At 42.0% G+C, this 14958-nt stretch overlaps 1 protein-coding gene across 4 annotated transcripts; it reads right to left on the reverse strand.

Moving 5' to 3' along the window:
• Window positions 1-6018: 6018 nt before the first annotated feature.
• On the reverse strand, window positions 6019-14008 carry LOC127016618 (vitamin D 25-hydroxylase). 4 transcript variants are annotated; one of them, XM_050897232.1, is made up of 6 exons: window positions 13956-14008; window positions 11599-11744; window positions 10693-10834; window positions 9773-10405; window positions 8058-8387; window positions 6019-6750 (listed from the first exon to the last, which is right to left on the reverse strand). In XM_050897232.1, the coding sequence occupies exons 2-6, from the start codon at window positions 11686-11688 to the stop codon at window positions 6575-6577; spliced, it is 1371 nt and encodes a 456-aa protein (XP_050753189.1). In that variant the 5' UTR covers window positions 11689-11744; window positions 13956-14008; the 3' UTR covers window positions 6019-6574. The 4 variants fall into 4 exon arrangements, with proteins under 4 accessions (XP_050753189.1, XP_050753190.1, XP_050753191.1 ...); XM_050897233.1 differs by lacking the exon at window positions 9773-10405; XM_050897234.1 differs by lacking the exons at window positions 11599-11744; window positions 13956-14008 and having other exon boundaries at window positions 9773-9969; window positions 10693-10748.
• Window positions 14009-14958: the final 950 nt, after the last annotated feature.

The following is a 14958-nucleotide window of genomic DNA, read 5'->3' on the forward strand; positions in this document are numbered from 1 at the left end:
CCCGCAGGCTAAAGATGGCATTGCCACAAATCTCCAGGGCTGTTCCAGCAAGGCCCCTTAGCTAATGCCAGATCATGGTCCCACATAACCTAAATTATTCTGGGTCTACAGAGAGCATATTCACTTTGCTCTCTTTAAAGATTTCTAGGGCTCCTGGGCACCGCATTTCCCTTTACCCATAATACAGTGGCATATCCCCATAGCAGAAGGAACTATTGGTTCTGCCCAATGAAAAGGCAATTTTCCTTGCAGGTTCAGTTCATGTTTCCTGCAGTGATACTCAAACCATGGACAAGGAAGATCACATCTTCCAGGCATATTTTAGCTCTTAAGTCACTACAGATCTTAAACATGAGTGAGTTTTGCTCCTTTCCAGCTCTGATTCTGTACAGAATTAAAAATTACCACAGTTCTACTGTACACTTAGTTTAAGGATGAAAGAAGCAGGTTCTTCGTAAATTCCAGTCTGAAATAGTACTTTGACTGCTATGGATACAGTGATTTCTGGTACTTAGTCTGAAAAATTCTGCCAATTCAATCCAGAAATGTCATCAAAAGAACTGTAATTATCTTTCCAGATAAACCACTCATGCTTCATAATGATTTGTAAATAACTGCAAAAATTAGAACACATTGTCTTTTTGCTTTCAATCTACTCTTTTCTTCCCTATTTATAATTTTTCTCTTTATTTAACTTTCTCTCATTTTCCAGATTGTATTGGGTCTGGCTGAGATGGAGTTAATTTTCCCCATAGCAGCCCTCCTAGTGCTGTGCTTTGTATTGGTAGCTAGAAAGGCATTGAGAACACACCAGTGTTTTGGCTACTGCTGAGCACCGCTCGCACAGCATCAAGGCTGCCTCTCCAACGTTCTCCCCTTCACCAGTAGGCTGGGGGCAGGCAAGATCTTGGGAGGGGACGTAGCCAGGACAGCTGACCCAAACTGACCAAAGGGATATTCCATACCATATGATGTCTGCTCAGCAATAAAAGCTAGGAGGAGGAGGAGGAAGGGGGGGCATTCATTATTTATGTTTGTCTTCCGTAGCAACCACTAAGCGTACTGAAGCCCTGCTTCCTGGGAAGTGGCCGGACATCGCCTGCTGACGGGAAGTAGAGAATAAAATCTTTTGTTTTCCTTTGCTTTTGCGTGTGACCTTTGCTTTCGCTTTATTAAACTGTCCTTATCTCCACCCATGAGCCTTTTGTTATATTTTCTCTCCTCTGTCCAGTTGAGGAGGGGGAGTGATAGAGCAGCTTTGGTGGGCACCTGGCATCCAGCCAGGGTCAACCCACCACACAAATGATATGACCGATTCTCTGGGCAGTTATTAGTTCCCAGTTAAAACATTACACACTTGACTGTGTACATAACAGTAAAATACATGCTATATTATAAATACCAGCTATAATGTTCCTCCTTTTCCCCTGTTTCTATTTTATCATTCCCTTATTAAGAGAAATTGAGATCTAAGACATGAGAGATTGTTCACTGAAAAAAGATGTAGCTACATCCTGGCATACAGTCCGAGTTAGCTGAACTACTTCTAGTATGTACTGGCAAACTAACAAAAAAGCATTATTATGATTCTCTAGGTCCTTCTCTCACAACATATTCTGGATACATATAAAGAATATATCACAATAAATTCAAACTATTTACTTTCAGAGAAGCAGTAATGCTTCTTGAACTTTTATGAAATCTCACTCTGTATAAATTTCTGAAGGCATAAATTAATGAACCTTCCTGCATTTATTAGGTTCACACTAAGCTTATTGTGGTGGGTTGACCCTGGCTGGATGCCAGGTGCCCACCAAAGCCACTCAATCACTCCCCCTCCTCAACTGGACAGGGGAGAGAAAATAAAACGAAAGGCTCGTGGGTCGAGATAAGGACAGGGAGATCACTCACCAATTACCGTCACGGGCAAAACAGACTCGACTTGAGGAAAAATTAATTTAATTTATTACTAGTCAAATCAGAGCAGGATAATGAGAAATAAAACCAAATCTTAAAACACCTTCCCCCCACCCCTCCCTTCTTCCCAGGCTCAACTTTACTCCCGAACTTTCTACCTCCTCCCCACCCCGAGCGGCGCAGGGGGACGGGGAATGGGGGTTTCTGTCAGTTCATCACACGTTGTTTCTGCCAATCCTTCCTCCTCAGGGGGAGGACTCCTCACACTCTTCCCCTGCTCCAGCGTGGGGTCCCTCCCACGGGAGACAGTCCTCCACGAACTTCTCCAACATGAGTCCTTCCCACAGGCTACAGTTCTTCATGAACTGCTCCAGCATGGGTCCCATCCACGGGGTGCAGTCCTTCAGGAACAGACTGCTCCAGCGTGGGTCCCCCGTGGGGTCACAAGTCCTGCCAGCAAACCTGCTCCAGCGTGGGCTTCTCTCTCCATGGGTCCACAGGTCCTGCCAGGAGCCTGCTCCAGCGTGGGCTTCCCATGGGGTCACAGCCTCCTTCGGGCATCCACCTGCTCCGGCGTGGGGTCCTCCACGGGCTGCAGGTGGATATCTGCTCCACCGTGGACCCCCATGGGCTGCAGGGGGACAGCCTGCCTCACCACGGTCTTCACCACAGGCTGCAGGGGAATCTCCGCTCTGGTGCCTGGAGCACCTCCTCCCCCTCCTTCTTCACTGACCTTGGTGTCTGTGGAGTTGTGCCTCTCACATATTCTCACTCCTCTCTGGCTGCAACTGCTACTCCCCTGTAACTTCTTTTCCCTTTCTTAAATGTTATCCCAGAGGCGCTACCACTGTTGCTGATGGGCTCGGCCTTGGCCAGCGGTGGGTCCGTCTTGGAACCCGCTGGCATTGACTTTATTGGACATAGGGGAAGCTTCTAGCAGCCTCTCACAGAAGCCACCCCTGTAGCCCCCCCGCTACCAAAACCTTGCCATGCAAACCCAATACATTTATGTTCACCAGTATCACAGAAACTGGTGGAAGTTCAGGCAATTAAGTGCTAAAGAATAAGGTTTTCTTCAGCATTCTTTCAGTGTCATATATGACATGCTTGTAGTGTTCCCTTTTCAGTTTCTGGAGATGCTGGCATGGCCAAGGTTAACCCAAAAACGAGTTTAAGGATAGAGTTTTAGAAAGGAGGATTTAAGATACTGTGGTGGTACTGACTGCAGCTCTTGCATCAGTGTTAAGAAGGGAATCTCCTGCTGGATAGCAAGATGCGTTGCCCTGGGCCTGGACTTAAGTCTAGGAGTAGATAGAGAAATAGACTGTGTCTGAGAAATAGGGCAGAAAGCACCCATTTTCATGGTACAGAAATGGCATGAAAGAGCAAAGGCGCAGAACCGCTTCTAGAGTTTCTGGTTTAAGGCAAGTATACAAAACCAGAGCCAAGATGGAGAAAATAGATGTAGGAGAAACATACAGCAGCTCATAATCTTCCTACTGGTATTACACTGTAGTTGGCTGTGGAGACTTTGAATAGGATATAGTAAACTAATACAATGGTGAGTTGACTATATTATCCTCCAGTTAGCAGAATTTCTGTGATTATACTCAGAAAAGACAACTAGTTATTGCTTATAAAGAACAAGACCAAAAAATAGTGCAAAGAACATTGCAATAATCTCATAGGAAGGGAAAAAAGCTGAAGTGGATTTTTTCCTGGACAAACTAGAAAAAAGAATGCCTTTGGGAACGGCAGTGGCATTACAGAGAAGGTACATGAAAGTTTCTTCTTGTGGTTGTGATACACCTGTATGTGGAAACAGTGCTTCCAGTTCTAAACTATCGTCATGAATTCAAAGAGCTAACTCTGCAAAAGACAAAAATGAGAAGACTATAAATACCAGAGGGAATAAAACTTAGGAAAATGGTGAAACCAAGAGTGCAATAAATTGCATTAATATACAGAAATGGAGAGGTTACAACTTAAATTTTAAGAAATCTTTCCATCGGTATCTGGACACATTAATCCAAAACATTAGGACATTTAAAGCCAGATAGGAAAAACTGCAAATGGGAACAATCTTACCTCGACACGTTACTTAATGTCTTTTTTCATCCTTACATTCTACAACCAGAAAAAGATATACTGGTTAATATATCAACCTTCAATCCCAAAACAATGTTAAATATCCAGCTATGCTAGATATTTCAGCTGTAGAAAACTCTCATCAGTAAATTCTGAACATCTGGCTGGCTACTGATGTTCATTACTAATCAATCTTGATACAATGGAGAAATTCCAGAGGACTGAAAAAAAATCTTATGTCAGTATTTCAAATTATTAAATTGGATCATTAGGATAATTCTAAGTCAGAGGGAAAATAATGAAAAAGTTGATACAGAATGAAACATGTAAATATAACTAATACTGATACAGATTTATAGAAAAGACAGTTTGTCAAATGTATTTGATTGCTTAAATGAGACTATAAGTTGGCAGATAATGGTAAAAGTTTGGATTGATATTCTGAGGCTTTTATAAGGTGTTTTGATTTAGAAACCAGAATGACATATAATCAATATGGTTCTCATTAAATGGATTAAAGACTAGCCAGGAGTTAGATCTCAAAATACCTCAGCAAAAGGGAATTATCACTGGCTAGCTGCATTTTGAGCGTAGTCCCCACAAGAACTGGTTCTTGATTTTTTTAATCCTCCCCCCCACTTCAATTAGGATTATTTGAATCATGTTTTAACCAAAGGATGTCCTAGAGTTCTTGCAACCCAGAAGACAAGCCTAGATACTAACAAAACTCTGGCTGTCTGATCTAAGAGCACAGGGTGGGATATAGGAAGAATTAGCCTGAGTCCAGAACTGTAGCATGGAACTCTTCTGTTCGGTATTGCTTCATACGGAAGGCACCTAAATTTGGTAGATTCCACAATTTTTACTTAAGTATTTCACAAGCACCCAAATGCAGGTATCTAGAAAAGCCTCAGTCTTGACTCCTAAGCCCCACTGTTTGCCAGTATCTTAGGAGTGGTTTATTTGCAGCTTTCATGGTGTGCCCAATGCACAGCAATCAGGCTTACCTCCTTCCTCTCCTTTTTGAATGTTAAATCTTCTCTACAGAAAGGCAGTTATTCAGCAAGAGGACTAGCCTGTCCACCCTCTTCAGAGCACCAGGAACATGTGTTGGAGATGCTCTCTGTGGGACACGTGGGTCTGACTACCCTCAGACAGAGTAATTAATTTAATCTGGACCTGCTGCATCTTAAGTCAATAGGCCATTATGCAAGTGGACTGGTATTAGCTCTGTTTGATCCTTCTCTTTTGCTATTTCAAAAGAAAGGAAGCATTTCTGCTCAGTATAAGCTGAAAATACCAGGTCAGCAGAAAACCACCAATTCCTGCCTTTGAACTTCCCTGCAGCTCCAGGTTGAAGCATAAGCTGTATAAAGAGCAAGGTCTAATATTCAGCCCTGCCCTTAAATAGCTGCTTGCTCAGTGTGTGCTTTGTTCTGAACCCTATTCTGAGACCCTACTTCTCCCCACATGGTGGGGACTGAACATGCCATATCTGGAGTATCAGGTTCTCCTGTAGGGTCTGCACACGTAAGTCTTTATCTACCAATAACCATAAAGCAATGGCTGTCAAGAACAAAACATGAAGCTGGCAGAAGTCAAGAGTAGCTTTTATGCCTAAAACTTGTGCTTAAAATCCATTTAAAATCTGTTTCTCCCCACCCTATTCCACTCCCCCTCCCAAAAAGGTCTCTTCTCTGGTCAGACTCATGAGCAGCTTATTTTCTTGACTTGTAGTATAGTTGCATGTGACTCTGGTAACACAAACACTGTTTTATCCAGACTACTTAGGCAGAGATTAATCATTACGTAATGCTTTGTGTTGGGAGTCAATGGAGGACATGTGCCTGGAAATGCAATAAACTGGCAAAAAAGATTGCTATAATTGTCAGGAATATGGCAATAATTGAATACTTTGTATATATTACTAAATGAAAAGCAAGCCATAAAAGACCTTAAAAGTGAATTCACACAGTTATCTGATTCACTAGAAAATTATGACCAACTGGGAAGACAGGGCAAGGAGAAGGAAGGATCAAAATGCTTTAATAGACAATTTGTTTGTCAAGGCTGGAAAAGATAGTTTATTCTGAGTTACAGAAATTTAAATAGATACCTTTAAAACCTTTTTAGCTATGTAAATTTAATGGAGAATTATAAAGAACAGCTTATCTGGAATAATGTAAGTGAGATTTCCACAGATGAATCTGAGTATAAACATTTTTAGCCATATGCTCCACGCTTATAAAAATATCCTCTCAAAGTAAAATGGCTTGCTAAGTAATTAAATATTTAAAAGCTGAATCGGAAGTTAGATTCAAAACAGACTTCTGGAGTGAAAACATCAACTTTAAACACAGGATGTGTTTCATAGTTTTGGTTGAGGTTTTTTTTGTGAAAACCAAGTAAAAAGAAACTATTAACTTGTGCACAAATAGTCAGAATTTATCTGCAAGTCCTTTAAACTTTTGTTCTTCTGACATGAACACATTTAGAAATAGAAGGCAAAGTGGATCCTCAGCTGCTACTGGGAGCACTGTGCTCCACCTGACAATCCAGATCCTTCTCTTCACCGTCTTTCCGCACAGACGAGGTATGGCTGTGGTTGTAATGTCATGCCTAATCTTGGTTTAAGATCTGGAATCACACCATGAGGAAAACACAGGTGAAATCGTTGTAGTAATGAAGTGAAAAACAAAAACATTTCCATTCGAGCTAGCTGTTCTCCAAGACAATGTCTTCTTCCTGGATTAAAAAGAAGGTTTTGAAAAGACTTAAAATGTGTTCAATTACATTTTCAATCTTATTATGAGTAAGAATGATCATTTCTGTGTTCTAAGAGGAGCTGTATGAACTTGGTGGCAGTATTCTGTAAGAGAGGATAGGTGATAATTTACAGCAAGAAACAGATTTTAGAGAATTTGTTCCTCTCACTACACAAATGCCATTGTAACTAATTCTGTGAAATTTATTTAGATAAGCTATTAGCTACTTTATCTTGTCTTGAAGTGCCAATCTAGACAGAAGATGTTTTAAAAAAATAAGACTGTGAATTTCAGCCTTTGTCCCCTACTATTTTCTTAATTACATCTACTGTCAGTCATCATTACCTGGCAATTTTTATAACTTGGTAAGTAGAAAGATATGAAACAGGTCTGGATAATGCCTTTAAATATTAGTTCCCATTCCGTGTATGACTAGTTACAGGGAGTAAATGTGGTTGTGGAAGACACAGATGAATGGATAACAACATCTGGAACTGGTAAGGTCAAACAGGCAAAAAGAAACATAACAGAATACACAATAAAGGTGGACTTCATCAAATCTAACTTTGGCCATTTAGATGTTGTGCATCTATTCCAAGGGAATTGTCTTGTCTTGTCGTCTTCTATTTTTCGGAGAAAGAGTATCCCAGATAAGTAAACTAAGTCACCCTCCACACAAGGCTATGCCTTTCTATGGACTGCAGAGGTAGCCCTGGCAGTTAGCTTATATGGAACACCTAATTTTTTAGGTTGATAATCATATGTAAGGTAAATTATCCACTCTTATAGGCATCAAAAGCCAAATCCATAATGATTTAGGACTGCCAGAGTATTTCCCCAGGACAGAATGCAGTGCTACATGCTGACCCCCAAGCTAGTTCCGAATAAAATCTGCAATTTCTGGTGCTGATCTAAATGCTGAAATTTGAAAGCTAGTTGTGTAAACCACCTGTATGTAATGACTTTAGCAGAAAATGACTATTAATTGTGAAACGAATAACACTTATGTACTGCAATGATATAAAATGTATAGACTCCTCAGATAAGACGATATTGTGCTGTCTTTTCTGTTAGTTTATATATAATAATGAGTTCATCTATATAAAATATATTATGCTAAAACGTGTTATGTCCAGAGGGCATTATATTGAGTATCTTTGAAATAGCTGTTTCATCAGAACTGTGGATATTTTATATCATTCTGTCCATTGCTGATTTATTGCCATCACTTACAAGTTATACATCTCTAGATTTATGAAAAGGAACAGTAGAAGGAACCACTCTTACCTAGTGAAAAAGGAATAAATGCGTCTTTCTTGACAAACTGCCCGCTGCTGTCCAAAAATCTCTCAGGAAAAAACACTTCTGGATTGCTCCAGTATTTTTCATCAAAATGAACGGAGTAGAGGTTTGTAATGACTGTAGTGCCTTCAGGAATAGAGTAACCACGCACAACAGTATCTTTGGAAGTTGCGTGAAAAATACCTAGTGGAGCTATATTACAGAATCTTAGAACTTCATGTAGAACAGCCTCAGTGTATGGCATTTTGCATTTCTCTTCTAAGGCAGGCATTTTGTTTGGGCTGATGACTAAATCAATTTCTTTTTGAACTTGCCCTGTTAGGAACAGGAATAAAAGCTGATGTTTACTGTGTAATAGCCTTCATTTTTTAATTTAAGCTATAAAATATATACTTTTTAAAAGATACTGAAACATGAAATATCTTATATAAAATATAGTAGCTTATAAGCTTTTAAATTTAGACTCTATATTCCTTATCCTGCTAGTAGGAATTATTACTAGCATATATACCAGTAATCTTCATTTCGAAAGTAATTATTCTCAGTAAAATCGTATTTTAACATACTTTTTTTTGCTTGTATATATTTTTATTTCTGAAGCTCTTCAAAACTAAAGACACAAGCAAAAGACTGCAAAGATAAAGTACATTAAATACTTGAGTGAACACAGGTAACACTGCAATTAGCTACTTGAACTCTCCCTTATCTAATTCTGTTATGATTCTTTAGAATTGTCACAGTGTAAAATCATTCACTCTTAAACTGAAAATATCTGATACAACACAGTGAGAGTTAAGAGAGACAGGAATCTGAATTTAACTGGAAAGGAACAAGTTCAATCACTGTTTTTTTTAAGCTATTTTTAAAATTAACTTCACAGGCTACTTAAATAATCTCAAAGGCATTCAAACTGCCTCTTTTTTTTCCTGATACACTTTGTTGAAACTGCCAAACAGCTCCTAACTAAAACAAAGTTGGACTTTTACAATTCTTGTGGAAGCAATAATGAAAATCTGGGCAATAGCAGAAAAATTCTACCAGAATCACCAGGTTTTTCAACCTGAAGTGACAATGTTTCACATCAAAATAAAGAGGTGAAAAGCAGCTTAATGAAAGTACATTCTGTGATGTAGTGGTGTATTGGTATATATTGTAATACTTGGACAGAGAAAGTCTAAATAAATGAAAAGTAACAGTAATTTTTATTTTTATCTAGACAAACCGATTTTGAATCCAAATTCAGAAACTCATTATATCGCAAGATCTGAGATCAGAAGATTATTTTAGGTGAGTGGATCTCTACAAAATCGGCCAGGGCATAGGAGACACAAAACTACAAAGTCTTCTTGATCTTTATTGAAAAACAGTATCTTGGTCAGATCTCAATAGAGAAGGAATAAGGATGTTCTTGTTTTAAGATATGAACATTGTTTGTGAGCCAGGACAGACTGATCAGAAACTTTAGGTGGACCTTTTTGCATTTGGGCTTTTTATATAATGACTTTCGATATCCTTTTCATCTGCATATAAAATAAGCTTTTCACCTCTGTCCATAGTATATTTGGTAAATGATACAATAGAATAATATATATAAACCTTCCTTTTTGGTTAAGACTATGGATCACTGCACCACTTTGAAAAAGCATTTAAAATTTTCAATAGGAAAGTGTATCAGTTCCTCAAAATGTCAAAGTTCTTACCTTGAATGTTTGGATAAAGAGCCATAAATAACACTGCCCATCTTAAAACATTTGTTGTGGTTTCTGTCCCAGCTATGATGAGTTCTCCAACAGAGAAAATTAAGTTTTCTCTTGAATATGTAGATTCTGGATCATTTTCATTGCAATCCATCTCATCTAAATACGCATCTACAAAATGTCGAGGTGACTGAGGCTTCCTATTTTCAGAGACACGTTCAATAAGCTCATGAAGAAAGTCATAGACTTCAGCTGCATTTTTAAACAGCTGCTGGTGTTTCCCAAATGGCAAGATACCAATCCAAGGAAAAGCATTATATAAAAATACAGAAGGACTAGCAGCTAATTCAATATTTTCACTAAAAATCTCAATCATGTGCTGAAATTCAGTATCTTCATATGTAAAACGTTCTCCAAAAATAATCAAATTAGTAATGTTTGAAACTGCATTTGTTATCAAGTGTTTAAGATCAAATGGTCTGCCTTTGTATGTATCAATGGCATCAAGAAAAAACATAGATTCTTCTGAAATTTTGTGTTCAAAGGACCTTTGACCATATCCAAAAATTCGAAAGGTATTTACAGCTAATTTGCGATGTTCTGTCCATCCTCTGCCATATTTACTGTTCAGTAAGCCTGAAAAAATATTTTGACACAGTATTTTATGCAAGGCTTTATTTTTCCCCGATAATAAAATTATTTAACAAGACAAAAAACGAGACAAAAAATTACACACATCTTGCTATGGAACATAATCCAAGAGTGACAATCCTTTCCAAATAATATCTTTAAAGAAGCGTCAAGTATTTTATGAAAGGAGATAAAGTAAGTAGAGAAAACGGCTAAAGCAAATGTTTCATGTGATCACAAACCCATCTATTGGACAAAAATTACATTTTTATATAGAAGACATTAGGACTTACCTCCCATGTTTGTCAGCTTCTTAAACAAGGGAAGAGACGGTCTATCTGCAAAAATTTCACTTTGATGAACAAGGCATTCTTTTACTGCATCATAGCCATTCAGTACAATAGCAGATATACCTCCAAGATCAAGACTGAAGATCTTTGGGGGAAAAAAATAATAAAAATTGTAAAATGCTATTACAACCAAATCTTAAGAACAACTAATGAACACAAGTAAAAACAACTAATGAAAAAGTGAAAGAACACTAAACATCAATGCAAAATACAGACTTGAATAAACTTCAGTAGGGCATACAGGTAACCAGAGGTGACACAACTGTGGCATTACACAGTAGAGTCTGTTGTGAGCTAATTTACCCTGTCAAAAGATAAAGTAAATTAACCCACACTACATTCCGTGCTTTGCTGTGCACCTAAAGTGACCAGCTCTCCAAAGTAAAGGACTGGGGATGCTTTCATATAGTCATTAAAAAAATGTGAATTTGGTACGACAATGCATATTTTTCAGAAAAAGTGTACTGTCCCCAAACATCAGTAGATATAAGTAGATATTAGTGTAAGTATATACTTATAAATATGTAAAATAACATTAGACATAAGGTATAGTTTTTATATAAGAACTAGAAATAAAGTACGTATATTTTCTACTTTCCTAATTTGCTGAGACTATTTCCATAGGAGGGAGGAAAGCTTTACTACTGTATCTGCTCTTCCTCCCTGCCTGAGTAAAGGTAAATTCCAATAGCTTTATTTGGTTAAGGGCACTATGACTGAAGCTACAAGTTCATATCACGAAGACTTCCAACATGTCACTTAGTAATGGCAGACAGAAGTGGTGTCAGTTGTGAAAACAACCAAGCTGCACTCAGTCCTTTCTACCTCTGAAACGGGACACCAGCTTACTTTGCACAGGCTCCCAAAGAACCACCAGATGATAGAAGTGAGAGCCATGATGACAGCCAACAAATGACAGCATAGCCCAGCTAGTCCCATCTCCCGTTTCCAGAAGTGGTTAGCACTAGATGCTTTGGAGAAAGATGCAATACATCCTGCAGAAGGCACATACAGGATAAACAAAATGAAAATCTTAACCTAAGTTTTAAAAATTAAAACAGAGGCTAAACTCAAGATTGAAATCCTATATCCCTTTCCATACTTTTCTTAGCGTTACAAATCTGTATTTTTACCTATACAAATCTCTAGTTTTTCCTTCATCTCAGAGCTGTTGACCTCCACAACGTGAAATAATGTTAGCGTAATTATACATTCTATGACAACTGGGTTGTCACTGAAAGGGTCATCAAGCACTGGAACAGGCTGCCCAGGGAAGTGGCTGAGTCACCATCCCTGGAGGTATTTAAAAGATGTGTAGATGTGTAGATGTGACGCTTAGGGACATGGCTCAGTCATGGACTTGGCAGTGTTAGGTTAATGGTTGGACTCCATGATCCTAAGGGTCTTTTCCAACCTAAACGATTCTATGATTCTATGACTATTTTGTTTTAGCAAACTTGGTATTTTCACTGTTATAATGGCTCTTCTTTTTTATGTGACAAGAAGACACTCCCAATATATTTCTGCAAACCATTTGTGAGTTTTGTATACTTTGATCATAGCTTATTTATGCCATATATATTTTCCTATGACATACATAATTTAAAAAAAAAATCCTTTCATTGTATTTTTCCAGAGCCCCCCAAATCCTGATATGCCCTCTTCAAGTTCCCTCAAATTCTGCAGGATCCTTTCTGACAGCAGATGACTAGAACTACATACAGCATTCCAGGCAAGTAGAAACTTTAGTTTATTTGATGACACACTTTCCTTCCTATTTCCATTCTATTTGTCCTAGTATTTTGCTTGACACACATTTACTTTTTTCTATTGCCAAAATAAATAACATGAAAGATAATCCTATCTTTTTGTTTCTGCCATTTAGCATGCTTTTAATTCATGCACTTTGCTCCACTTCTCATTAATGACAGGACTGTGACTTATTCTGTTTCTGCTGTAGGTTTCATAAATGGTTTGGACAAGAGCTTTTGACAGACTTAGTTCTAGCAACAGTTTTATTTGCTTGTTAGGGGTGTTACATTTAAAACACTTCTAGCAGTTTGAAGGACATGACTTTCTAGGCAAACCTTTGTTTGTTGGACACAAAGCTCAGTCCTGCACAGACCTCCAGTGATAATCCTGCTAGGTAAAACACCACAGGTGTTACAAACAGTCTGGAGATGTACAGGCACGCCGAATGGCTGGCCAGGGTGTGCGCACTGACCGGCCAGCTGCTACCAAAAGGCACCTCTGTGTGTCTGTGTGTGCGTGTGCATGTATGTGTACGCATACACACTTACAAATGCTAACACCTGCCTGCCTTTCCCTGCTAGATCTAGTTTGGGTTTAACTTTTATGAAGCTTGTAAGAATAGACTGGTTGCTTGAAACTGGCTGATGAAAAGAAATACTTGATATATAAGAAAGTATGAAAAAAAAAATCCATTCTTACATAGTTATACTAATTGACTGTAAGTATTCCAAATATCCCACTGAAGGTACTCTGAAGCAACGTGTTTTCAGTGAAAATGTTGCATTATCCAAGTGCCTGCTACGTGGTTCTTGTAATTTTGTTAATTTTAAGCCTTCTGGCGCGCCCAAGACTTGTGGATATGAGACAAGCGAGTAACTTCGATTTGCAGCAGGACACCAGTTCAAGCACCGTACCAAACAAACGAAGCAAAAGCAGGAGCCAGGCACACAGGCAGCTCCTCTCCGCCTCTACCGACCTAAGGAGGGAGCTCAGGCACAAGAGAGGTGAAAAACTTCTGCTCTGCCACTGGTCTGTCCCAGCTCCCACGGGAAGGGCTGACCGCTCTTGCCAGAGCCTTGTGCTCCGGGCCCCGCCACGCAGGCCCTTTCCCCCGCTCCCGTTAGCCGGCGGGGGGGCTCCGCCCACGATGCCGCCGCCTCCTCCTCCCCGGGGCAGCGTAACGCGGGGCGGCCGCCTCCGCGCTGCTGCTCGTTCCCCGGCGGGGCGCGGGGACCGACAGCCGCTCCGGGCCGGGGCCAGGCGGCGGGACAGCTCCCCCGGCCGGACGCGGCGTGCTGCCGGGGCAGGTCCGGGCTCCGCGGCAGCCCCGGGACCGCCGGGACGGTCTTCCCCGGGCTCTGCGGCCGGCAGCGCTGCCCGCCCCGCCCCAGCCCGCCCCGCTCCCGCTCCGGGGGGCCCCGAGGAGGCGGCAGACGCCGCCGGAGCGGCGGTACCTGCCCGTGGATCTGGCTCTGCCGCCGCATGTAGACGTGCGGCTGCTCCGCGCCCAGGGCGTGGATGTTGCCGATGAGGGGCAGCCCCGCGGGGCCGGGCGGGAAGCCGGGCGGCCGCCGCTGCTTCAGCAGCTGCCGCACCACCAGCGCCAGGACCGCCGCCAGCAGCAGGAGGCAGGCGCCGCTGCCCGCCGCCGCCGCGCCCGGGGCCCCCACCGCCGCCGCCGCCGGCCACATCGCCCCGCGCCGCCGCCGCGCCGCTTCCTCCTGCCGCCGCCCCCGGCCCGCTGCCCTCATTGGGCGGTGGCAGCACTGCGCCGCGTTCATTGGCCCGCGGAGGCCCCGCCCCTGCGCGTCAGGCGGGGGACGGGACGGGACGGGACGGGACGGGACGGGACGGGACGGGACGGGACGGGACGGGACGGGACGGGACGGGACGGGGCGAATCCGCAGCGGGGCCGCGCTCGGCCGGTGGCGGCCCCGGCGCGCTGGCTGCGGGCGGGCGCGGGGGTGGCGGCCACTGCCGCGGGAGTCCCGGCCTGTGGGCCGCCCCCGCGGTCCGCCCCGCGCGGACACGGAGCCGGGAGGCCTTGGGAAGGGGCTGTCCTCCTGTGGCCTGCGGGAGTGCAGAAAACGGGTCTCGGTCCCCACGTGGTTGCTTTTTGCTTTTTTTTCCGGGAATGGTATTAAAAGTTGCTCCCTTCAGGTTTATGAAGTGTTGAAAAAGCACTACGGACTGTGCGCTTCACACGCTGATCCTCCCAACTGAGAAAAGTAACAAGCAATGACTCGCTCGCCGTTAAGTCTCTGTGGAATCAAAAACCGACAGTTGTGCGATGTCTTTCGCAGAGCCTCTTCGGGTCTGGGGAGCCTTGAGCCACTAAATCCCGCTGTGTTTCGCTCTCTGCCCTTTCCAACCACAACACAGGGAATGTGCGTACTTGGCAGATTCCTGCTAGTAGGTGGGCGGGTGGCAGCTTCCCACGTCGTGCGTGTAATTCCT

The sequence above is a fragment of the Gymnogyps californianus genome, chromosome 5 (genome assembly GCF_018139145.2).
Source record: "Gymnogyps californianus isolate 813 chromosome 5, ASM1813914v2, whole genome shotgun sequence".
Lineage (NCBI taxonomy): Eukaryota > Metazoa > Chordata > Aves > Accipitriformes > Cathartidae > Gymnogyps > Gymnogyps californianus.

What these genes read in the sequence shown, in the direction of transcription:
- LOC127016618 (XM_050897232.1), bottom strand. Translation starts at nt 11,688, where the DNA reads ATGGGACTAGCTGGGCTATGCTGTCATTTGTTGGCTGTCATCATGGCT. An exon ending in TCTTTGGGAGCCTGTGCAAA is followed by an intron (nt 10,835 to 11,598) that starts GTAAGCTGGTGT and finishes TTTCCCCCAAAG; the next exon opens with ATCTTCAGTCTTGATCTTGG. An exon ending in GAAGCTGACAAACATGGGAG is followed by an intron (nt 10,406 to 10,692) that starts GTAAGTCCTAAT and finishes ATATTTTTTCAG; the next exon opens with GCTTACTGAACAGTAAATAT.